The 25,512-nt window shown below is 43.5% G+C and overlaps 1 protein-coding gene across 10 annotated transcripts in view; it reads right to left on the bottom strand.

Moving 5' to 3' along the window:
* Positions 1–25,512, bottom strand: part of rbfox1 (RNA binding fox-1 homolog 1) — a 1,740,493-nt gene that overhangs the window by 766,900 nt on the left and 948,081 nt on the right. The window contains exon 4 of one of the 10 annotated variants that reach the window (XM_043711606.2): positions 176–618. The exons of the other annotated variants lie outside the window; for them this stretch is intronic. Within the exon in view, the coding sequence (XP_043567541.1) occupies positions 176–193 (18 nt within the window). The 5' untranslated portion in view covers positions 194–618. The remainder of the gene's footprint in view (positions 1–175; positions 619–25,512) is intronic. 10 annotated transcript variants of the gene reach the window in all.

Raw genomic sequence — 25,512 nt, 5'->3', positions numbered from 1 at the left:
ACTTACTACGCACAAATTGTAAATTTATTTTAAAAATCACAACGTACTTTAGCAAACATATGCTGTGTGAATTTAGTTTGGTAATATTTCTTTCCTAAACATATTTACATTAACGTGGCTAAAGCACATAATATACATTCCCATCAGAAAGGTAATGGAAAGAGATACTACCTACCCACAAATACATCATCATTTTGAGTAGGGAAATAAGGCTCCAGCTGTGCAGTAAAGACTCCTCTCCTGGTTAAGAATTGCTGCTAAAAACTGAGCAGAGAGAATACAGTTCTTCTGTTTTCTGTCAGTCTGTACAGTCCTTTTTTTTCCTGCAAGCTTCTTCTTATTTCTTGGATAGGCGCACACTAGCTCTCCTCCGTGTGAAGAAACTTGCTTCAGGCTGTTTTCTCTTTCTCTTTTCCCACTCGTACTCAATTTCTCTCTTGCTATCTTTTTTCTCCTCCTGAATGCCAAGCTTATTTGGGTACAATCCTTGGCGTGTCTCTTTAATGAGGAAGTCTGTGTACTGAAGCAGCCCACTATCCTGGTGCAGGCAGAAGTGAACAGGGTGACACCACTCTCAGAGTGTCAGCCTAATTGCAGCTCTGGGATTAGAAGCCCCCTCTGCAGGGAAAAAAAAGAAGGGTGCTCAGGACTCAGACAGGGATAGAGGCACACAGGTCAGTTCAAGTGGTGGAGTGGCTCTCTGGCATTCAATCTATTACCATGTTTGCAACAGACACTGTCACCTGCTGACAAGACCCACAACACTCAAACTCAACAGAAGGAAGCCACTGCACCAAAGTATAGAGCATGTACTGCACACAGCTTTCCCTTTATCTCTCTGACTGTACACCAGATAAAGCCAGAAAGCAGTCGGGTCAAGGTCTTCCCCAATCTTATTACACCAACACCAAAGCATTCAAGGTACTTTTCTACAGCCATCTACTGACATGACTGTGCTACTGCTGCTGATGCTGATGCTGCTGTTGCCTGCGAGTTGACAAGGAAACATACATTCACTTATGCATATTCAGACTGGTCATACGAGGTAACATTTTCCTGAATAATTAAAATGTATTTTTCTAAATTGAGGTATCAGTCACGGCACCAGGACAGGTGGCAAGTGGATGGGCACTTGCTGGTAAAGGCCTTTAACAATACTCATCAAAAGTGGTAATGATAAAACTGGGATTGAGAGGATACATTAAGATGCATACAGTTAATCAACTGACGCTTAAAGCTACCCACCTCCCAATAAAAGGGCTACTGTGCTCGGTGGGGAAAGACCGTGTAACGTCTGCCTGCCTAAACACAGGGGTCCGACGCAATAAGGGGGCTTTGCTGACCCCCTTGCTAAATATGTGGATAGTAATCATACAGACCTGTATATTTGAATGATTACTCTGTCTCTGTATGCCAAGAAATGGAACGTTTACGTATGTACGGCATGACCAATTGTACAGATCAAAATATTTTATGAATAAAATATATTTTTGAAATAAAAGAAGGGCTACTGTGTGTGACTTACAACCACTTACAAAACACAATTCATTTTTGGTGACAGGTTACTGGTAATGATAGGTAAGTTTGTTACATAAACAGGATGAAAAATATTTTGAGTTTAGTGTTTTAAAGGTAATAACCTCCAAAAGCTATCAGCTTACAATAATACCATCTACTGAAGCCCTATAATATTAAAGTAAAAATGCAGCTCATTGTTATAATCATAAGCTGTAATCAGTTTTTGCTGAAACTGCAAATAGACAACTGAAGCATCATAACTTAAAAACTGTTCTGACATGGAGACAGGCTACACGTCTGGCATATTACCATTTGCAAACCGTAATAGTTTTGCTTTCTTCCTCTGGTAATCAAAATGGATGATACACTATGAGAAAGTGAGATACATTGAATTACATTTTACATTGTCACCAATCTGGATCTTCCAATTGTTCCAGTGAATGTGCTTCGCTTTCACGAATTGCATTTTGTTTCCATTAGTGCAATGATTTTTAAACAGATTCACTCAGCAGGTCGGTGTTTTCACCTCTCAGTGGGATGTTTGGGTGTTCAAGTCTCAGTCAAGGGCTCAAGAAAATAAGTTAAACTGTCAATTAGCAGGAAGTGCCATCATTCGGGTAAGGTGCTAACTGAGACCTCATTTGCCTGCCTGGAGAGACATAAAAGATCCTAGAACATCGTGCAAAGTCTAAGACATTCTCCTTATATTTCAGTCAAGATCCCTGCCACAGACAACATTAAAAAAACAGATTAATTCATTGTGGCTCTTGTGACACATGCACTCATTTTCACATGAGCATAAATAAAAGTTGTGTCATTGACTGGTTGTGAAATGCCCTGGAACATCTTACAGATATAATAAGGCATTTTGTAAATCAATTCTTTTTTTTCATTGCAAGGTTTCTGTGGCATTGCTCTTGTATAGTTCAGGGCATGTAGAACTAATGGATGAAGGTGGAGGATAAGAAGATCACTGTAAGTTTCCACACTGTAAGTAATCTAATCTAATCAAAGATCAGCAGCACAACCAGCAGTGATATACACAATTTTGACAAGGGTAGAAAATTCAGGATAAATTGGAATATAAATAGTGCAGCACAATTAAGTGAAATAGGAATGGAGTGAGGTTGCTTGTCCACCAGGTGACAGTTAGGAACAGCAAAGTTTGGTGTTCTAGAAGGAAAAAGTGTGTGAGCATTCATGAACAAATAGGACTGCAATGAGGAGTAATTTCCTCACTTGAAGGGTTGGAAACTTTGGAATTCTCTAGCACTGAGGTTTGTGGATGCTCCATGATGAAATAGTTTGAAGGCTGACTTAGTTTCTTTCAGAGTGTCAAGGGAATTGGAGAGGAAAAGGAGATTTTTGAGAAGATTTGTAGCTTAGGTTGATGTTTTGGATGTAGGTTTGCTCGCTGAGCTTGAAGGTTCATTTCCAGATGATTTGTCACCCTACTAGGTAACATCTTCAGTGGCCCTCAGGTGAAGCACTGCTAAAAATTCCTGCTTTCTATTTATTGGGTTTCTTTGAGTTGGTGATGTCATTTCCTGTGATGATGTTATTTCCTGTGGTGACATCATTGCCTGTTATTTTTCTCAGGGGGTGGTAGATGGGGTCTAACTCGATGTGTTTGCTGATAGAGTTGCAGTTGGAATGCCATGCTTCTGGGCATTCTTGTGCGTGTCTTTATTTGGCTTGTCCTAGGATGGATGTGTTGTCCCTAGGACAAGCCAAACAAAAAGGTATGCACGAGAATTCCTAGAAGCATGGCATTCCAACTGGAACTCTATCAGCAAACACATCGAGTTAGACCCCATCTACCACCCCCTGAGAAAAAGAACAGAAAAAGTGACTTCACCATAGGACATAACATCACCACAGGAAATGACGTAACCAATCCAAAGAAACCTAAACATATAAATAGAAAGCAGGAATTTTCAGCAGTCCTTCGCCTGAGGCCCACTGAAGATGGGCCTAGTAGGGTGATGAAACATCTGGAAATGAACCTTCAAGCTCAGTGAGCAAATTTACATCCAAAAGGAAAAGGAGAGTTGAGGCCAAAAGCAACCATTGTGGTCATCATGTTGTCTGATCTTTTCCTCCTATTTCTTTGTTCTTAATTTATTTTGCTCTTTAGAATAGCTTTATAACATTTGATTCATGGGCACAGCAGGATAGGGAGCCCTTAGTATCCCACCATATGTATATTTTAGTGGAAAAGTACTTGTTCAGATTTTCTACAGCAAGTTGCACAACTTTGGAATTCTCTGCCTCAGAAATGGATGGATGTGGGGTCATTGAATATTTTCAGGTTGAAGTTGGTGGATTTATTTTCAGCTGAAGGTAGGTAGATTTTTGTTAGCCAGGAGAATCAAAGAGTGGATGGGAATGTGGGATTTGAAACGCACACAGATCAACTGTGATCTTATTGAATGTTGAGCAGGCTCAAGGGGCTGAATAGCTTATGACTGCATCTAATTCTAATGTTTGCATGGAGGCCTACAAATCTTATGGTGCAGTGGGTAACCTTCCTCCCTCTGACTGAAGTTGTTGGTTCAAGTCCAAATCGAGACCTTGTTGAGCAAGGAAAGTGTATTCATAACATAGTGGAACAGATTGTTAACTTATTAATTCTTCCAAAATGTGCCAATGATAAAAGCGAGAGAGATTCCTAGTCATGTGATGAAAAGAAATTGAAATTTCTAACGACCTAACCATAGCTCCAGATCACAATATACAAATAAAGGTGCAGATTGTCACAGCAATTCAGACTGGAGGTGCCAACTGGCTCAGTCAGCTGAATGGCCAGTATGGATCAGAATGGTACCAAGACAATGTAGTTCAATCACTGCTCCAGCTATGGTGGATTTGGGAGCTGCCTCTCTGGCCTACCCCTTGAGGAGATTGTGACATTATGTGTCAGAGCTGCCTTCAGACAGACTACTGAAAAAGAATACGCTGTCCACTGGATGTTACCCAAACGCTATTGCAGTAGCTGAACAATTGGCATCTGCTGTTAGTTGGAATTGCCCTTTTCCATTTAATCTAAATGCTAGCTTGCATTGGAAATTGCCAGGAGAATGAGATAGAAATGGTGTAGTGGCCTCTACAGGGCATCTGAGATCTGCAGGAACTAGGCAAGAAACTTTTTAATTCATTCAGCCAGACCAAGATCTGTGAAATTAAGAACACAAGGTCTTAGGCAGAACATGTTAAGTTTGAATGTCTGACTTCAATTTCAAATAAAATAGACAGAAAGAAAATACACAGTGAGAGAGTGAGTATGGATAAAGAGAACAAGAAACACAGAAAATGTAAAGATGTGCAGGAAACAAATGCCATTTCATCGATACGTATGGGAAGCCAGTCAGTGCAATGTCACTTTTTGCAGAGCGAATAGCAGAGCAGCACATTTGGGAAAGCAATTTGTTTTGACGACCACACCACAGCGCATCTGCTTTTACCTGGAATTGCTATGACACTTGTGCATAAATAATGGACAACAATATTAGCCCCACCATTGGCCATTTTTGATAGAGAGTTAATAAGATTTAGTCAGAAGGTTAAAGCAGCCATTCAATCTCAAGAATTCTGTCAATTTTCAGAAACCATTCAAACCTCTTGCTGGCAGTTCACTGCTCCACAGAGGTATAGTTTGAATTAGTACTGTGTAGCTACTACGAGTAATCTAATATCTCCTGTGGCATTGCTCACCGACAGTCAGGGACCTTGGGAGCAGTTTTGGATTTTTACAGGGGTCCCAATGGAATGTAATATTTCATACATTGCTGCAAAACTGCAAATGTACCAAAGTAATCCACCACAGAACTTACCCAAAGCAAATTATTATACATCTTTTTGACAGTAAAAGAAAAGGGATGAATCTAATCATATTTTGGTAAAGTGTAATTTTTGTGAAGTTTCACAGAGCACTTCTCTCCAGAAGACCTAATGAGTTTTCTCACACTATCGTCCTAAAGCCACCACATTAACACTCTGGTCCCTCTCTCATCCAATCTGTATCTGATTCTTCCACTCGCTGTAGATGCACACACTCACCACCACCACCAGGGTGTCCCAGTTCCTTGCAAAGCACCATCCTAGAAAGCCCAAGTTCAAGCACCGGCAATTTGGAGTGGCCCTACACAGTTTGTGACAATTGGCCTGTACTTGGCAGAAGGGAAATTGATGCCTTGTTTTGCAGACAGAAACCCAGAGTTCTTGCTGGATGGGATGGGGAAGAGGCGGGACCTCTCCTCCCCACAGGACCAGTGGAGTAGGCTCAGACACTGGATCCTACCAGCCTAGAATGAGGCTGCCACCCTGCTCAGTGCGGTCTTAGCCATCTGGAGGAATGCTCCAGCATCTATGGAAGAAGGTCAATGACCTTCATTACTCCACCACAATAAATGCCACCTTCCTCCTTCCTTCTGCAGTCTCACTCCCAATCCATCTCCCAAACGTGCCCATTTCCCATTGAGGCTCATACTCTCCCACTCTCACTGTTGCATTTAACATCTTCCTTCACTTGCTCTTACCCAACAGTACCCTCACAACACTAATCCTGTATGGTCTCTGTGCAGTCCACTCACTCAGTGCAACCACTTCACCATCTTTACCCCATCTATCCAGCATTAACAGCTTTGCCACTCACTTTCCTCACACTCGAGCCCTCCTTTCATTCCAGGAGAAAACAGCCCACAAAGAGGAAGAAAGAGCCAACACTGGAATTGAAGTGTTCAAGATTGATCTCCTCATCCTCCATGACTGGATAATTGACCATGCCCAAACCTATAGACTGATATCAGAAACTGCCCTTGATGATTGTAGCAGAACACCTGACAAAATAGTATTTCCCTTGACTTGACTGAGGGCTATACCTGTTCGACTTTGAAATATGGCTAATTCCTTAATATATATACGGTGTGTTTGCCACATACACAGCTGGCACTTGGTATAAGAGATTGACTCAGCACGGTATCATACAGCAATATGTCCACCCCTTTGACTAATGACTGCTACAATTATGACAAGCTTCCTGGATTTTGGACTACGCTAAAAGGCAAATCAAGACAGAAGGCCTGGGTCCTATTAACTTGGGCTGAGGGGGAAACCTTTTTAATGTTATGGCAGGGCAAGGCATGGCATGAAATGAGTGATGTTAAGAAAGCAAATTTTAAACTTACTACTAAGAATTGAACAGCAAAGAATTTAGAAATGCATAATTTATCCAACCAGTATCAGCATGGCTTCATGAAATCTTCACCCCAAATTTATCAGCATTCTTTGAGGAGGTACCAAGCAAGACGCATCAAGGGGAACCAGTAGATGTTATATATTTGGATTTGCAATAGAAGTTCAATAAAGTACCACATGTAAGTTACTTAAAAAGGTAAGAGTACATGGTATTGGAGGCAGTATATTAACATGGATAGAGTATTGGTTCACCAATAGAAAACGAAGAGTTGGGATGAAGGAGGCACTTTCAAGTTGGCAACTTGTAACTAGTGAAGTGCTACAGGAATTGGTGCTGGGGCCACAATTATTTACAACATATATATTAATAACTTGGATGATGGGAGTGAATACACTACAGATTTTTAGATGACACAAATATAGATGGGCATGTAGGTAGTGAGGACAAACAAGGACAGTACAAAAGGATATAGACACCCAGGTAAGGCAAGTAGGCAAAATAGAATATAATGTGGGGAAAATGTGAGATTATGCATTTGGCAGGAAGAATAGAAGAACTGAATATTATTTAAACATGGAAAGACTTCAGAGAGCTGAGGTACAATAGGATTGGGGTCTCCACATGCATGAATCAAAAAGAACTAATCCAAGATTAGCAGGTAATAGGGAAGACAAATGGACGGTTATCATTAATTTAAAAGGGAAAGGAATACAAAAGTAATGGGGTTGTACTAAAACTATTCAAGGTACTAATCAGACCACACATGAAATATGTGAATAGTTTTGGTCCCCTTATTTAAAGAACAAAATACTGGCATTGGAGACAGTCCAGAGAAGCTTCAGTCAGTTGATCCTGGGTATACGGATTGTCTGATGAAGAGAGGTTGAATAAATTGGGCCTGTATTTATTGATGTTTCACTTACTGAAACAAGAAAAGATTCTCAGATGACTTGACAAGATGGTTGTCGAGAAGTTGCGTAATTTTGCCTCTAGAGTCTAGGACCAGAGGGCGTATTTTCAGAGTAAGGGGTTACCCATTTAAGACAGAGATAGGGAGGAACTTTCAGAGGGTAGTGAATCAGTGGAACTCATTTTCACAAGCAGTTGAGGCTGAGTAATTAAGTAAATTCAAGGCTGAGACAGATAAATTTTTAATTAGTAAGGGAATTCAATAATATGGGAAAAAGGCAGGAAATGAAATTGAGGATTTTCAAACCAGCAATGACCTCATTGAGTGATAGCACAGATTTAATGGGACAAATGGCCTACTACTTTATGATCTTCAATCTAAATCCAATCTGTCTATTACTGCCCTACTTTAGCGATGGAAAGGGATAGGTATATGCCACAGGCAAAAGTTATAGCTGGGCGAAAGGCAATTATGAGGCAATTAGGCAATATTTAAGATGCATAGGATGGGGAAGGAAACAATTGCAGGGGATGGGCACAATTGAAATGTGGAGCTTAATCAAGGACCAGCTATTGTGTGTCCTTGATAAGTATGTACCTGTCAGGCAGGGAGAAAGTAGTCGAGCGAGGAAACCAAGGTTTACTGAAGAAGTTGAATCTCCTGTCAAGTGGAAGAGAAGGTTCATGTAAAGACGAGGCGTGAAGGCTTAGTTAGGGTCCTTGAGAGATACATATTAGCCAGGAAGGACCTAAAGAGAGAGATAAGAAGACCCAGGAGGGAACGTGAGACATCTTTGGCAGATAGGATCAAGGAAAAGCCTGAAGCTTTCTATAGGTATGTTAGGAATAAAGGAATGACTAGAGTAAGATTAGGGCCAGTCAAAGACAGTAGTGGGAAGTTGTACATGGAATCTAAAGAGATAGGAGAAATGCTAAATGAATATTTTTCATCAGTATTCACACAGGTAAAAGACAATGTTGTAGAGGAGAATACTGAGATACAGGCCATTAGACTAGATGGGACTGAGGTTCATAAGGAGGAGGTGTTAGCAATTCTGGAAAATAGATAAATGCCCTGCGCCAGATGGGATTTAATCCTAGGAATCTCTGGGAAGCTAGGGAATCTTTGGCTTTGATCTTTATTGTCTACAGGAATAGTGCCATAAAACTGGAGGATAACAAATGTTGCCTTGTTCAAGAAAGGGAGTAGAGACAACCCTGGCAATTATAGACCATTGAGCCTTACTTTGGTTGTGGGTAAAGTGTTAGAAAGAATTATAAGAGATAGGACTTATAATCATCTGGAAAGGAATAAGTTGATTAGGGATAGTCAACACGAATGTGTGAAGGGTAGGTTGTGCCTCAAAAGCCTTACTGAGTTCTTTGAGAAGGCGACCAAACAGGTGGATGAGGATAAAGTGGTTGATGCTGTGTTAATGGATTTCAGTAAAGCATTTCATAAGGTTCCCCATGGTAGATTATTGCAGAAAATACAGAGGCATGGGATTGAGGGTGATTTAGTGGTTTGGATCAGAAATTGGCTAGCTGAAAGATGTGGTGGTTGATGGGAAATATTCATCCTGGAGTTCAGTTACTAGTGGTGTACCCCAAGGATCTGTTTTGGGGCCACTGCTATTTGTCATTTTTATAAATGACCTGGATGATGGCATAGAAGAAGGGGTTATTAAATGTGCAGAAGTCACTAAAGTCAGGGGAGTTGTGAAGTCTGAAGGATGTTGAAGGTTACAGAGGGACATCGATAAGCTGCAGAGCTGGGCTGAGAGGTGGCAAATGGAGTTTAATGTGGAAAAGTGTGAGGTGGTTCACTTTGGAAGGAGTAACAGGAATACAGAGTACTGGGCTAATGGTAAGATTCTTGGTCATATAGATGAGCAGAGAGATCTCGGTGTCCATGTATATAGATCCCTGAAAGTTGCCATCCACGTTGATGGGTTTGCTAAGAAGGCATATGGTGTGTTAGGTTTTATTGGTAGAGGGATTGACTTTCAGAGCCATGAGGTCATGTTGCAGCTGTACAAAACTCTGGTGTGGCCGCTCTTGGAGTATTGCGTACAGTCCTGGCCACCGCATTATAGGAAGAATGTGGATGTTTTGGAAAGGGTGCAGAGGAGATTTACCAGGATGTTGCTTGGTATGAACGGAAGGTCTTATGAGAAAAGACGGAGGGAATTGAGACTGACTTTGTTAGGGAGAAGAAGGTTAAGAGGTGACCTAATAGAGACATACAAGATAAACGGAGGATTAGATAGGGTGGACAGTGAGAGCCTTTTTCCTTCAATGATGATGGTTAGCTTGAGGGGACATAGCTTTAAATTGAGGGGTGATAGATGTCAGATGTCAGATTTAGGTTCTTTACTCAGAGAATAGTAAGGGCATGGAAATGCCCTGCCTGCAACAATAGTAGACTCAGCAACTTTAAGGGCATTTAAATGGTCATTGGATGATAATGGAATAGTGCAGGTGAGATGGGCTTCAGATTGGTTTCACATGTTGGCACAACATCGAGGGCTGAAGGGCCTGTACTGCACATAATGTTCTCTGTTCTATATGTTCTATTAGCCTACCCTCAATCATCAGCAAAATGATAGAAGTAGTCATCAAAAGTGTTATCATGCAGCACCTGCTCAGCAATAACCTGCTCATTCATGTTCAGTGGTTCCACTCAGCTCCCGAGCACATTACAGCCTTGGTTTAAGCTTGGATAAGAGAGCTGAACTCCAAGGCTGAGGTGAGAGGTAGAGTAAAGGGCAAATTTGAGTAAAACTGGAGTAAATCAGGTTAACACTTTTCACTGGCTGGAGTCATGCACAATGGAAGATGGTTTTGGAGGTCAGTCATCTCAGCTCGAGGGCATCTCTGCAGGAATTAACGGCTTCACTATGACATCATTAGGCAAGGAATGCGGAAGTTCCCCAATGCTATCACAGACTCAAGACTATTTGCAACTTCTGAAACACTGACATAGCCTGTGTCCAGAAGCAGAAAGACCTGGACAACATCCAGGCTTGGGTTGACAAAAGGGAAGTAACTTTCCTTGCCACACAAGTGTCAGAAAATGACCATCTCCAACCAGAAAGAATCTAACAATCACCACAGTGTTATTATCGTTCAATTCCCTGCTACCAATGGCCAGAAATTGAACTGGACTAACTATATAAATAATATGGCTACAAGACCAGGTTAAAGGCTACGAATCCTGTAGTGTGTAACTCTCCTCCTGACTCCTCAAAGCTGATCCATCATCTAGAAGACACAAGTCAGGAGTATGATGGAGTATTCTCCAACAACACTCGAAGTTTGACACTATCCAGAACATCAGTACCAGATTCACAACCTCCATTATCGACACTCAGTAGGACCACTATGTACTACCGAAATGATGTTCTGTAACAACTCACCAAGCTCGATTAGTCAGCACCTTCCACACCTGTGACTATCTAGAATTAAATAAACTTTAGTTTTAGCTATCCCTTCTCCAAACTTTTCTCTGTATAATGTATTCTTTTGGTGGATTGGCAACTAAAACAGGTTATCAGAATATATTCTGGATTTTGTCATTTCATATGATGAGATTTAAAACTCCCATAATGTAGTTCTCTTTCATGGAGTTTGTCACAGTGTTTGGGATACATTTTTTTCTACCTGTAATCAAGTGGTTGTGGAAATTGAAGGAGAGTTTTGGGTATTAAGGTTCCAAAATCAAGATGATTATCCATGAAACAACCTATCTCTAACAGACATAAATTGAGTTTGTCAACATCCAAGATGTTAGTTAAATTTCTAGCTCAAGCTAAAGCCCAGACATAAGGTCAGGTCTAAGCAGCTGAAACTTCTTGCTGTTATTTCTAATAGTATATGACACATTTTATAAGGAACTAGTAATTTAGTTGCAGAATTTTAAAGGTATTTTGTTTGTTGTGCTGGAAGCATTGTTTGAGCGATCCACAGCATCCTCACACAGTTGGAGTTTCGTTAGAAAATCTGATGCTTTGCCTGCAATTCTCATTCCATTCAGACATCAGAACACAAGCAACAGATCCAGGATTCCCTGAGAAACTGCCAGCTGCTCGTGGGACCAATGACCTAGAAGACAGAAAGTTCTGAATGTTGTATTTTGCACTGAATTTAGTGAAGGAGCAAATTCTGGAATTCACAGCATATGATGATGTATTAGGAACCAGTTGAGAAATATCACTGAGTGTTTTTGTTGCACAGCTCATTATTAATTAGAAAGTTTATTGCATGTGAAGAGAAGTGCTTTTTAATTGTTCCGCACTTAGTCAATTAGATATTGAGTTAAATCTGCATTGAGTCAATTGTTATTTTTACCTATAAATAGATGATACATTAAAGGGTGCCCAAGTTTAGAGATAAGATGCTGTCAGTTGGTGAGGGAAGAATGCTCTTCATTGTACAGGTTATGGGCTAGGTTTCCCTGAGAGCTCAGGAAAATACAACTCTTGTTCTTTTACACCTTCCAAAATGCATACCCAATGCATGTTTGACTTTCCAGAGAATTCTGTCTTTTCCTACAGAGCTCAGGTTCACATAGCATTCGACTACTAACTCCACAGATACTTACCTTATTTGCTTGCCTATTATGTGGCAGCTTATCAGGGGTCTTTTGGAAATCTTGACAAATTACATCAACTGTGTTATCCATGTCTATCCTGTTCCTCTATCCTAGTGTTGTCTTCTGAAATTTTGAGTTGTGGACCTGTCCACTGAACAATTTAGTTTATATTGTGTAAGCTCATTTCAAGTTCATCCACCATAGTTAAAGAAGGAAAACCTCTTCCATGTAACACAAGTAAATCAAATGCAAGGAACAGAAGTATAATATATTGGTTGAAGTTTCTATTTAGTCCTCAACAATATACTCATAACTTTGATCATTATATCAATCTTTGATTATTGACGAGCAAAACGAATTGTAGTATGACACTTTTGGCGAATCCATGCCCCTCATGATTTTACAAATCTTGAGGTTACCCCTCAACCTCCTATGCTGCAGTGAAAAATGTCCCAGCCTATCTTTACAATTCAAACCCTCCATTTCTGGCATCTTCCTGATAAAATCTTTTCCAAACCCTTTCTGATTTAATAAAATCCTTCCTATTAGTGGGCGGCACGGTGGCACAGTGGTTAGCACTGCTGCCTCACAGCGCTAGAGACCCGGGTTCAATTCCCGCCTCTGGGGGAGTTTGCACGTGGAGTTTGCACGTTCTCCCCGTGTCTGCGTGGGTTTCCTCCGGGTGCTCCGGTTTCCTCCCACCATCCAAAGATGTGCAGTGTCAGGTGGATTGGCCATACTAAATTGCCTGTAGTGTTAGGTAAGGGGTAAATGTAGGGGTATGGGTGGGTTTCGCTTCGGCGGGTCGGTGTGGACTTGTTGGGTCGAAAAGCCTGTTCCCACACTGTAATCTAATCTAAAATCTAATCTAATCTAATCTAGAAGGGCAATTTCCCCCACCCCAAAACTGGACACAGTACTCTTGAAGAGGCCTGACCAATGTCCTGTACAACCTCAACATGGTGTCCCAATTCTAAACTCAAACGGTCTGAGTAATGAAAGAAAGCATGCTAAACACCTTCTTAAACCCTCTGTCTGCCTGTGATGCAAATTTAAAAGAATTATGTACCTGAACCCCAAGGCTTGTTTGGCCCATTTGGTAAAAAAGCAAGCTGAATATTAATGAGGTAAGTTGGTTGTTAAGGCATTTAACAAGCAATAATCCCCCTTTAACTGGCAACTCACCTTGCCACTTGGCTAAAGCATAAAAAATGTGTAAGATGCTCCCAATGTCGGGTTAGGCCTCATTGGACTCCTTTTGTGATTCTGCCACAAATCTCAATGTAGCCCATAAGATACTGCCCATACAAGTTTTGGAGAGGGTTCAGAGAGGAGTAACAAGAATGAGCTGTGAAAAGAAAACAAACAGCCCATGGAGATTGTTGTTTACTCCTTACCAGCATTTGCTGTATGAATTTCAGAAAACTGATTGTCATCGGGCTATGTACAATCATTTGTTACAAAGGGCAGAATTTGTAGTAATGAAATCAAAAATAAAGCTTATTTTCCAAAAACTATTTATTGTTTTGCTTTTTCAAGCACTTTCAATAAAATGCATCACTCAAGTTAAGAAAAACCCAGAAAACTCAATAGAAAAAAACTTTGTGTACTCAAAAAATGTAGCTTAACAGTGACTATTTTGAATTTACTTACTTTGGGCATTATCGCGATGATACTATTTTAAAAATATTGCAATGGAAATTGGTTGGTTACAAATGAATTGGGTCCATTTATGTCAATGTTCCCTTGAATGTTTCTTCTTCGTGCACCTGCAGCTGTTGCACCTTGCTGCTGCCCCCTGTTGCAGACACGAATGGCAATGGTGGTTGTCTGGCCTGTTTCCTGTTCAATACGATATGCTATGGATTGCTGCATGGCTATGAACAGACACAGCATAGAGGGAATATTAGCTGGTATCCCATAGCACTGATGCTGTCAGAGTATATGTGAGCTGTTGGTTGGGAAGGTATCTGATTTGCATGGGTTCGTGGTTCTTCACAACACTCTGGATGTATCTCCAGTACCCCCTTGCCCATGCAGCCAGGATAAGAATCACTGCTCCTCCTCAACCCTTATACTCCCTCTCACTTCTCAACAGCCTTGATTTGGGCATAAAGCATCCTGTCAAATTAGTCACACATTATATTGAGGCCTATCATAACCAGTGTTGTACTTTAAAATGTAGAACTGAATTTTTATTTTGTGCTGCTTCATATTGTAATTTAAGGCACAAAGTGCCAAACAATGATTTAAATCGGGCAATATTTGTGAAATTGTTTGGGTTTAGAAAATTTGCAAAAGAAAGCAGCCATTGTTCCCTATTTAAGCCATTCCAATGTGACAGTGCTGAGATACATTTGAGATGTAACAAACTAGATTTTCTCTTTACTCACCCCCACACCTCAGGCCTAGTCATCACCTGGGCAATGTTCAGCACATCCATTTTCATTAACTAATGGTCCCTATTATCATCTGTTTTTCCTCCCAGTCAGACTATTATCCATCTGTTTGTCTGCCTAAATGTCATTCTCTCTCTCTGGACTTTAATCTCCACCCATATGCTCACTTTTTACCGCCCCGCCACTCCATGTCTTCAGCATATATATACCACTTTTTCCAAGCTTCTCTCCATTCCAAAGAAGGGCCACAGACTTGAAACATTAACTCTGCTGTCTCACCACAGATGCTGCCAAACCTGTTGAATTTCTCCAATAATTTCCGTTTTTGTTTTAGATATCCGATATTTGCAGTTCTTCATTATCTTGATTTAAATAGAAAGTAACTGAATCTAGATGGGCGAAAATGCCATGAAACCAAAAGCAAATCCAGCTCAACACACTGCCATATGTATTTGGGAAGAGATTCCCAAGCTAAACATTGACAATGTGATAAATGAAAGGAATTATTAAAAAATCACCAGCAGCAGATTGCAAACACAGATTTAAAAATGCAGTTTTCGTTTTTATTGGTGTACTTGTTTTGGTCTTGACAAAAGTATTCAACTCCAGGGGACTGATGTGGTCCAGCAGGAAAAAAAATCACAAAACATATTGCTGATTTCCATTAAACTCAACAGAACTGTTTGATGGGCATAACCAGCTCTTTCTGGATTTCCCAATGCAACAGCCAACTGCCATATTTGATTTGAAAAGACACCAACGTAACTTCTTCACTGTCTCTTTTGAACTTGTATTCACTAGCAAACTGTGCTTAAACGTTATTTAACTGAAAAAAGTAGTATTTCAGAATTTGATACATCTTTCCCCAGAATCTTTAGTTCATTAATTTGTGTCTTTCCTTAACAAGTACACAGCGGTATTATGTGAATGTTCTTCTGATATTATATAGGTGTTTTATAATTTTTATAATGACTACTTTTTTCATAAATTTCAATGTGCTCTGATCTATTTCAAACAGAATTTGTACAGGGATGTTATTAATGATCAAGCAATCGCTCTGCAGGGGTACTCTGTCGGCTGAAGAGATTCATGAACTAGAACACACTTCCTGAACACAGCAGAGGACATTACATAGGAGACCTCTAATGGTTCAGAAGCACATTACATCCATAGACTCCAGGGGTTAAAAATAAAAATATACCCTCACTATTGGAAGTTCGATTTTCCTGTATTACTAGGGAAATCACAGGAGCCACATTTTGCTGCAAACGCACAGAAACCTCATAGGTCACAAATAGGCTTGCAGGAACAAGATTTTAAGAATACGGATCACCAAAATTTAGCAGAGTTTCTTTTTAAAAGAACAGGATTATGAGGAAACTCAATCTGTGATATAGATGAAAGAAGTGAATATATATTTTTAATCAGCCTGTTCAGCAGTGTTGTTATACACCTTCAGCACAAGGAGGACTGGTAGTGATGATCACTGGGATCACTGGTAGTGATGCTACCACTGAGCCACAGATTAAAGAAGTGGACATCTGAACAGATCACAACTCCTTGGAGTAATATTAAGTTAAGTAAAATCTCATAGTTTCACAGGCCCTGCACAGTCCAACTGTAAGAATGTTTCGTAAAATATGCAGGGATCTATTGCTTGCTTATACTGGCACAAAGAGTCTAACAGGAATAATGAGGTAAGTGGTGTGTTGAGCTTCAGGCCTCGTACCCACAAAGACCAACAAGTCACAGACATTTGTTGGGCATTCCCAGACTGCTACGTATGGAAAAGGCTTCCTCCTTCTAGCAGTTGTGCACTGATAATGGTGATAAGGTAGGTTCAGGGAGAATGGAAGTGATCAAGAGAGAAGGGGATGCAAATGAAAGATGACAAAACGAGCGAGAAGGTGATTCCAGGAAAAATGGAAGGCATGACCAGACAGAAAGGAGAGGACAAAGGGAAGTTTAGTAATGGATTTTAACACTACAGTGGATCACTCTAACACATCCTCGCACCAAACTGTTCTGTAGACTATGCTGAATCTGTGCAGTCTCCTTGGTGCTGAATCTGTGCAGTGTGCCTTGGTTCGGTTGCAGGTAACAGCTGATGGTAGCCATTTTAAATTTTTAGAAGGGAACTCAAAAATGCATTAAGCACCAAGCTGTAGATTCCAAGACTTCACTGCCAGGTTCAGTGCCCATACAGCTCCTTTCAGTCTTTACTAAAATGGAGGTCCACACATTCTCAATGCACAATGAGCATGCGCCCCACTCATACAATATATACACAGTCATATAACATGCATATGCAAAGCAGACAAGCCGCCATTGTATTTCTTGGCACAGATTTACATTTCAGATTCTGCACAACAATGTCAACTTTCATTTATCTGGTATCTTTAGAATAACCAAAAAAAATTTCAGACCATTGTCAAGCAGAAGGAAATATTAAGACAGTCACCAAACGTTAAGATGAAGAGGTAGATTTTAAGCAGCAACCTAAAAGAGGGAGAGAGAGGTGGAGAGGTTCAGGGATAGAGTTCCAGAGCTTAGTGCCGACACAGCAGAAGGCATGTCAACAAGAATGGAATACTTAGATTACAACTGTTCAAGAATTGGAGATCATATAGAAATCTATGGGAGATAATAAAATCAGAAAATGCTTGAAGAATTTAACAATTCAGGGTGAATATTTAAGTTTTCAAAAACAAACCCTTTCAGCCTTCCTACTCATCCCCCACAAAATTACCCTTTCAACCTCCCTGTGGCCCCCATTGCCCTTTCAGCTTCCATGTCTCCACCAATCACCCTTCCAGACTTCCAGTCCCCACCCCATCACCCTTCCAGACTTCCAGTCCCCACCCCCATAATTCTACCCAACTCCCTGTCCCAAACCCCCATCACCCTTCCAGACTTGCTGTCCCGATCCCCCATCACCCTTCCAGAATTCCTGACCCCACCCCCATCATAACCCTTCCGGACCCCTTGTCCCCACTCTCCTATCACCCTTCCAGACTCCCTGTCTCATACCCCCATCACCTTTCCAGACCCCTGTCTCCATCCTCATTACCCTTCCAGACTCACTGTTTCACCTCCCCCATCACTCTTCCAGAATTCATGTCTCACCCCCCTGACACTTCCAGACTCCCTGTCCCCATCCCACCATCACCCTTCCAAATTTCCTGTCCCCACACCCCACATCACATTTCCGGACTTGATGTTTCATCTGCAATCACCCTTCCAGGGTCCTTTCCCCATCTACCCACCACCCTTCCAGACTCCCTGTCTCTCCTCAGAATCCTCCACAAAGGTATGAGGTGAGGGATGCCATCGACGTCCCTGCCGATTACACTTGCGGGAAGTGCACCCATCTCCAGCTCCTCCAAGACCGTGTTAGGGAACTGGAGCTGGAGTTGGATGAACTTCGGATCATTCGGGAGGCAGAGGGGGTCATAGATCAGAGTTATAGGGAAGTAGTAACTCCAAAGATGGCAGATAGATGGGTTACAGTGAGGGGGACTGGGAGGAAGCAGCCAGTGCAGGGACCTCCTGCGGCCATTCCCCTCAAGAACAAGTATACCGTTTTGGATACTTGTGGGGGGGATGACTTACCAGGGGTAAGTAACGGGGCTCAGGTCTCTGGCACGGAGCCTGTCCCCGTTACTCAGAAGGGAAGGGTGAAGAAGAGCAGAGCAGTAGTAATTGGGGACTCGATAGTTCGTGGCACAGATAGGCGGTTTTGTGGGAACGAGAGAGACTCACGTTTGGTATGTTGCCTCCCAGGTGCAAGGGTACGTGATGTCTCTGATCGTGTTTTCCGGGTCCTGGAGGGGGAGGGGGAGCAACCCGAAGTCGTGGTCCACATTGGCACCAACGACATAGGAGGGAGGAGTGCTGAGGATGTTAGACAGGCTTTCAGGGAGCTAGGTTGGAAGCTCGGAGTTAGAACAAACAGAGTTGTTGTCTCTGGTTTGTTACCCGTGCCACGTGATAGAGATTCGAGGAATAGGGAGAGAGAACAATTAAATGCGTGGCTTCAGGGATGGTGCAGGAGGGAGGGGTTCCAGTTTTTGGATAACTGGGGTTCTTTCTGGGGACGGTGGGACCTCTATAAACAGGATGGTCTACACCTGAACCTGAGGGGAACCAGTATCCTTGGGGGGAGGTTTGCTAGTGCTCTTGGGGGGGGTTTAAACTAACTCGGCAGGGGCATGGGAACCCAGGATTGTAGCTTCAGGGTGCAGGGCCTGGAGTGTAGGGAGGTGAGGAACATGGCATCAATTTCCAAGGAGGGTGCCTGTAAACAGGGAAGTGGCTTGAAGTGTGTATACTTCAATGCAAGAAGTATACGAAATAAGGTAGGTGAACTTGCAGCGTTGGTTGGTACCTGGGACTTCGATGTTGTGGCTATTACGGAGACATGGCTAGAACAGGGACAGGATTGGCTGTTGCAGGTTCCGGGATTTAAATGTTTTAGTAGGGTCAGAGGTGGGGGTAAAAGAGGGGGAGGTGTGGCATTGCTTGTCAAAGATAGTATTACAGCGGTGGAAAGGACAATGGATGAGGACTTGCCATCTGAGGTAGTTTGGGCTGAGGTTAGGAATAGGAAAGGTGAGGTCACCCTGTTAGGAGTCTTTTACAGGCCTCCTAATAGTCCTAGAATCATTGAAGAAAGGATTGGGAAGGTGATTCAGGAGATGAGTGACAGTAATAGGGTGGTTGTTATGGGGGACTTTAACTTTCCTGATATTGATTGGGAAAGCTATAGCTCAAGTTCGTTAGATGGGTCAGTGTTTGTTCAATGTGTGCAGGAGAGTTTCCTGACACAATATGTAGACAGGCCAACAAGAGGTGAGGCCATACTGGATTTGGTTCTGGGTAACGAACCAGGCCAGGTGTTAGAATTAGAGGTAGGTGAGCACTTTGGGGATAGTGACCATAATTCGGTGATTTTTACACTCGTGATGGAGAGGGATAAGTGTGTACTACAGGGCAAGAATTATAGCTGGGGTAAGGGAAATTATGATGCGGTGAGGCATGACTTAGGATGTGTGGCTTGGAAAAGTAGACTCCAAGGCAAGAGTGTAAATGATATGTGGAACTTGTTCAAGGGGCAACTATTGAGTGTCCTTGATAATTATGTACCTGTCAGACAGGAAGGAAAGGGTCGTGCGAGGGAGCCGTGGTTTAATAAGGAATTGGAATCCCTTGTTAAATGGAAGAGGGCGGCCTATCTCAAGATGAGACGTGAAGGTTCAATTGGGGCGATTGAGAGTTATAGGGTAGCCAGGAAGGACCTGAAGAGAGAGCTAAAAGCAGCAAGGAGGGGACATGAAAGGTCCTTAGTCGATAGGATTAGGGAAAACCCTAAGGCTTTCTATAGGTATGTTAGGAATAAAAGAATGACTAGGGTAGGAATAGGTCCAGTCAAGGATAGTAGGGGGAAGTTGCGTGTGGAGGCGGAAGAGATTGGGGAGACACTGAATGAATACTTTTCTTCAGTATTTACTCAGGAACAGGGCATTGTTGTCGATGAGAATACTGAGTCACAAATAAGTAGAATGGATGGCTTTGAGGTATGTAGAGAAGAGGTGTTGGAAATCCTGGAAAAGGTGAAAATAGATAAGTCCCCTGGGCCTGATGGCATTTATCCTAGGATTCTCTGGGAAGCAAGGGAGGAGATTGCAGAGCCATTGGCCTTGATTTTTATGTCCTCTTTGTCTACAGGAGTAGTCCCAGAAGACTGGAGGATAGCAAATGTGGTTCCCTTGTTCAAAAAGGGGAGTAGGGATAGCCCTAGTAACTATAGGCCGGTGAGTCTCACTTCTGTTGTGGGCAAAGTCTTAGAGAGAATTGTAAGGGATAGGATTTATGCACATCTGGATAGGAATAATGTGATCAAGGATAGTCAGCATGGTTTTGTGAAGGGCAAGTCGTGCCTCACAAACCTTATTGAATTCTTTGAAAAGGTGATGAAGGAGGTTGATGAGGGGAAAGCGGTAGATGTGGTATATATGGATTTTAGTAAGGCGTTTGATAAGGTTCCCCATGGTAGGCTACTGCAGAAAATACGGAGATATGGCATTGAGGGTGAGTTGGAGGTTTGGATTAGGAATTGGCTGGATGGAAGAAGACAGAGGGTAGTAGTTGATGGCAAAGTTTCTTCATGGAGTGCCGTCACTAGCGGTGTTCCGCAAGGATCTGTTTTGGGACCATTGCTGTTTGTCATTTTTATAAATGACCTGGAAGAGGGGTTAGAAGGTTGAGTGAGCAAGTTTGCGGATGATACGAAAGTCGGAGGAGTTGTTGACAGTGAGGAAGCATGTGGCAGGTTACAGCAGGATATAGAGAAGCTGCAGAGCTGGGCAGAAAGGTGGCAGATGGAATTCAATGTAGCTAAGTGCGAGGTGATTCACTTTGGGAAGAATAACAAAAAGATGGGGTACTGGGCTAATGGTCGGATACTTGGTAGTGTGGATGAGCAGAGGGATCTTGGTGTCCATGTACACAGATCTCTGAAAGTTGCCACCCAGGTAAATAGTGCGGTGAGGAAGGCATATGGCGTACTGGCTTTTATTGGTAGAGGAATTGAGTTCCGGAGTCCTGAGGTCATGATGCAGTTGTATAAGACTCTGGTACGGCCGCATCTGGAATATTGTGTGCAGTTTTGGTCGCCATACTATAGGAAGGATGTGGAGGCATTGGAACGGGTGCAGAGGAGGTTTACCAGGATGTTGCCTGGTATGGAAGGAAAATCGTATGAGGAAAGACTGAGGCACTTGGGGCTGTTTTCACTAGAGAAAAGAAGGTTTAGGGGTGACTTGATTGAGGTGTACAAGATGATTAGGGGGTTAGATAGGGTCGACAGTATGAACCTTTTCCCGCGTATTGAGTCGGGTATTACAAGGGGGCATAGCTTTAAATTAAGGGGGGGTAGATATAGGACTGATGTTAGGGGTAGGTTCTTCACTCAGCGAGTCGTTAGTTCATGGAATGCCCTGCCAGTAACAGTGGTGGACTCTCCCTCTTTATGGGCATTTAAGAGGGCATTGGATAGGTATATGGAGGATAGTGGGTTAGTGTAGTTTAGGTGGGCTTGGATCGGCGCAACATCGAGGGCCCAAGGGCCTGTACTGCGCTGTATTCTTCTATGTTCTATGTTCTATGTTGTTGAGGAAGGTTTGCCTACTGAGTCAGTATGGGTGGAAGTTAGGAACAGCAGGAGAGCAGTCACCTCATTGGAGGTTTCCTACAAACTCCCTAATAGCAGCAGGGAGATTGATGAACTCATAGGCTGGCAGATTTTGGGAAAAATGTAGATGTAGCAGGGTTGTTGTTATGGGTGACTTCAACTTTCCCAATATCGACTGGAACTTCCTTAGTGCGGATGATTTGGATGGAGCTGTTTTTGTCAGGTGTGTTCAGGAGGGTTTCCTTACTGAGCATGTAGACAGGCTGACAAGGAGAGAGGCCATTTTGGATTTGGTGCTCGGCAATGAGTCAGGACAGGTGTCAGATCTTGCGGTGGGAGAACACTTTTGGTGACAGTGACCACAACTGCTTTACATTTACCATAGCCTTGGATAGGGAAAGGAGCAGTTACGGAGGGAAGATATTTAATTGGGGGAAAGGAAACTATGACGCTATCAGACAGGAATTAGGAAATACAGACTGGGAGCAATTGTTCCACAGGAAAGGCACAGAAGACATGTGGAGACTGTTTAAGGAGCAGTTGTTGTGAGTGATGCACGAAGTTGTCTCTCTGAAACAGGTAACAGGGGATAAGATTAAGGAATCTTGGATGATGAGAACAGAGGAGCTTCTTGTCAAAGGGAAGAAGGCAGCTTACATAAGGTGGAGGAAACAAGGATCTACCACAGCTTTAGAGGATTACAGACTTGCTAGAAAAGGAGCTCAGAAATGGACTGAGGAAAGCCAGGAGGGGGCATGAGAAAGACTTGGTAGGAAAGATTAGGGAGAACCCAAAGGCATTTTACTCATACATGAGGAATAAGAGAACGATCAGGGAGAAGGCAAGTCTCCCTGTCCCCACCCCTCCATCATCCTTCCAGAATCGCTGTTTCACCCCCCCATCACCTTTACAGACTCTCTGTCCCCCCCTCGCCATCACTCCCTGTCTCTCCACACAATCTCTCTTCCAGACTCCCTGTCTCACTCCCCTATTACCCTTCCAGACTCCCTGTTTTGCCCCCATCACCCTTCCAGACTCTGTGTCTCACCCCCAATGACTCTTCCAGTCTCCCTGTCCCCACAACCCTATCACCCTTCCAGAATCGCTGGTTCACACCCCTTCTAGATTTCCTGTCCCCACCTCCAATCAACCTTCTAGACTCCTTATCTCACCCCCATCATGCTTCCAGACTCCCTGTCCTCTAACCCCATCACCATCCCACACTCCCTGACCCAACCCCGCCATCATCCTTCCAGACTCCCCTGTCCCCACCTCCCCATCATGCTTCCAGACCCCGTTCTCACTCCCCAACACCCTTTCAGACTCTCCTGTCATCACCCTTCCTGAATCGCTGTTTTACCCCCATCACCCTTCCAGACTCCCTGTCCCGATCTCCCATCATCCTTCCAGACTCCCCTGTTCCCACTCCCCCATCCCCCTTCCAGACACCCTATCCCCACCCACCCATCACCCTTCCAGACTCCCTGTTTCACCTCCCCCATCACCCTACGAGACTCCGTGTCTCCCCTCGACTCTTCCAGACTCATTGTCTCCAAACCACCATCACCCTTCCAGACTCCCATCACCACCCTGCCATCACTCTTCCAGACACCCCTGTCTCTCCACCCAATCCCCCTTCCAGACCCCCTGTTTCACTTCCCCATCATCCTTCCAGGATCCCTGTCCCCACGCACCCACCACCCTTCTAGGCTCCTTATCTCACACACCATCACTCTTTCAGACTCCAGACTCTCTGTCTCACTCCCCATCACCCTTCCAGACTCCCTGCCCCCTATCCCATCACCATTCTAGACTCCCTATCCCTAACCCATCACCCTTCAAGACTCCCTATCTCCTACCTGGCAACACCCTTCCAGACTCCCCTGTCCCCACTCCTGTCACCCTTCCAGACTCCCCTGTCCCCACAACCCTCACCATTCCAGACTCCCCTGTCCCCACAACCCTCACCCTTCCAGACTTCCCTGTCCCCACACCACCATCACCCTTCCAGACTCTCTGTCTCACTCCCCATCATCCTTCCAGGATCCCTGTCCCCATGCATCCACCACCCTTCTAAGCTCCTTATCTCACACACTCTCACACTTACAGACTCTCTGTCCCCACCCCGCCATCACTTCCTGTCTCTACACGCAATCCCCCTTCCAGACTCTCTGTCTCACTCCCCATCATCCTTCCAGAGTCCCTGTTCCCAACCCCCATCACCCTTCTAGACTCCCTGTCTCACTCATCACTCCTCCAGACACCCCATCACCCACTCCCCCATCAGCCTTCCAGACCCCCTGCCCCCATCCCATCACCATTCTAGACTCCCTATCCCTACCCCCATCACCCTTCCAGACTCCCTGTCCCCACCCTGCCAACACCCTTCCAGACTACCCTGTCCCCACAACCCTCACCCTTCCAGACTCCCCTGTCCCCACAACCCTCACCCTTCCAGATTCCCTGTCCCCACAACCCTCACCCTTCCAACTCCTTGTCCCCACTCCCCCATCACCCTTCCAGAATCGCTGTTTCACCACCCCCCCCACACACTTACAAACTCCCTGTCTCCACCCACCCATTACCCTTCCAGACTGCCTGTCCCCATCCACCCATCACCTTTCCAGACTCCCTGTCTCACTCCTCCACCACCCTTCTAGAATCCCTGTCCCCACACCCCCTCACTCTTCCAGACACCAGTTACATCCACCAAACCTCAAACAGATCATTGTTCGTAGAAAATTGCTCGGCTTTCAGGACAATACCATACAACCTTGTCACGGTAGACACTGCAAATCGTGTCAGAGTGTCTCTCAGATTCTGTAAATCTGTTTTTTAGATTAGAATCACTCTGACAATTGTGGCACAGACAGCCTCACACAGGAAGCTAACACCTTCAATACATTATCTGGGCCGACATGACACCAATTGTTAGAGTTCACTTGAGAATGTAACTTTTTAAAAAAGTCTTGCGAGTTATATATGAAAGAACTGAAACCAACGTGGTCATTCTAAAAGATAGAAATTTAACAAAATTTGTGGGCGGCACGGTGGCACAGTGGTTAGCACTGCTGCCTCACAGCGCCAGAGACCCGGGGTCAATTCCCGCCTCAGGTGACTGACTGTGTGGAGTTTGCACGTTCTCCCCGTGTCTGCGTGGGTTTCCTCCGGGTGCTCCGGTTTCCTCCCACATCACAAAAGATGTGCAGGGTCAGGTGAATTGGCCATACTAAATTGCCCGTAGTGTTAGGTAAGGGGTAAATGTAGGGGTATGGGTGGGTTTCGCTTCGGCGGGTCGGTGTGGACTTGTTGGGCCGAAGGGCCTGTTTCCACACTGTAATCTAATCTAATCTAGTCAAACAATCCAGGTTTTTTTAATATATAATTTCGGTTACATCATGCTGTAAACTTTTGCTATAAACTCTGTGTCTTATGATCTTATTCTCCACAACCACCTGATGAAGGAGCAGCGCTCTGAATGCTAGTGCTTCCAAATAAACCTGTTGGACTATAACCTGGTGTTGTGTGATTTCTAACTTTGTACATCCCAGTCCAACACCGGCACCTCCAAATCTCTGGACTCGGTGAGCAAATGCCTGACTCAATTAAAAAAAAGGTTGCTCTGTACTCCCTTTCCTGATGTCAGCCAAAGGTGCTGTTTCTGGCCTTTCCTATTGCTTTGGGGCTTAGCAAATGAACAGTT

This window comes from Chiloscyllium plagiosum, unplaced genomic scaffold (assembly GCF_037043375.1).
Source record: "Chiloscyllium plagiosum isolate Xiang-an unplaced genomic scaffold, Cpla_swu_hap1 HiC_scaffold_20, whole genome shotgun sequence".
Lineage (NCBI taxonomy): Eukaryota > Metazoa > Chordata > Chondrichthyes > Orectolobiformes > Hemiscylliidae > Chiloscyllium > Chiloscyllium plagiosum.
The sequence above is the reverse complement of the archived record's forward strand: the minus strand, read 5'-3'. Positions and strand labels throughout refer to the sequence as shown.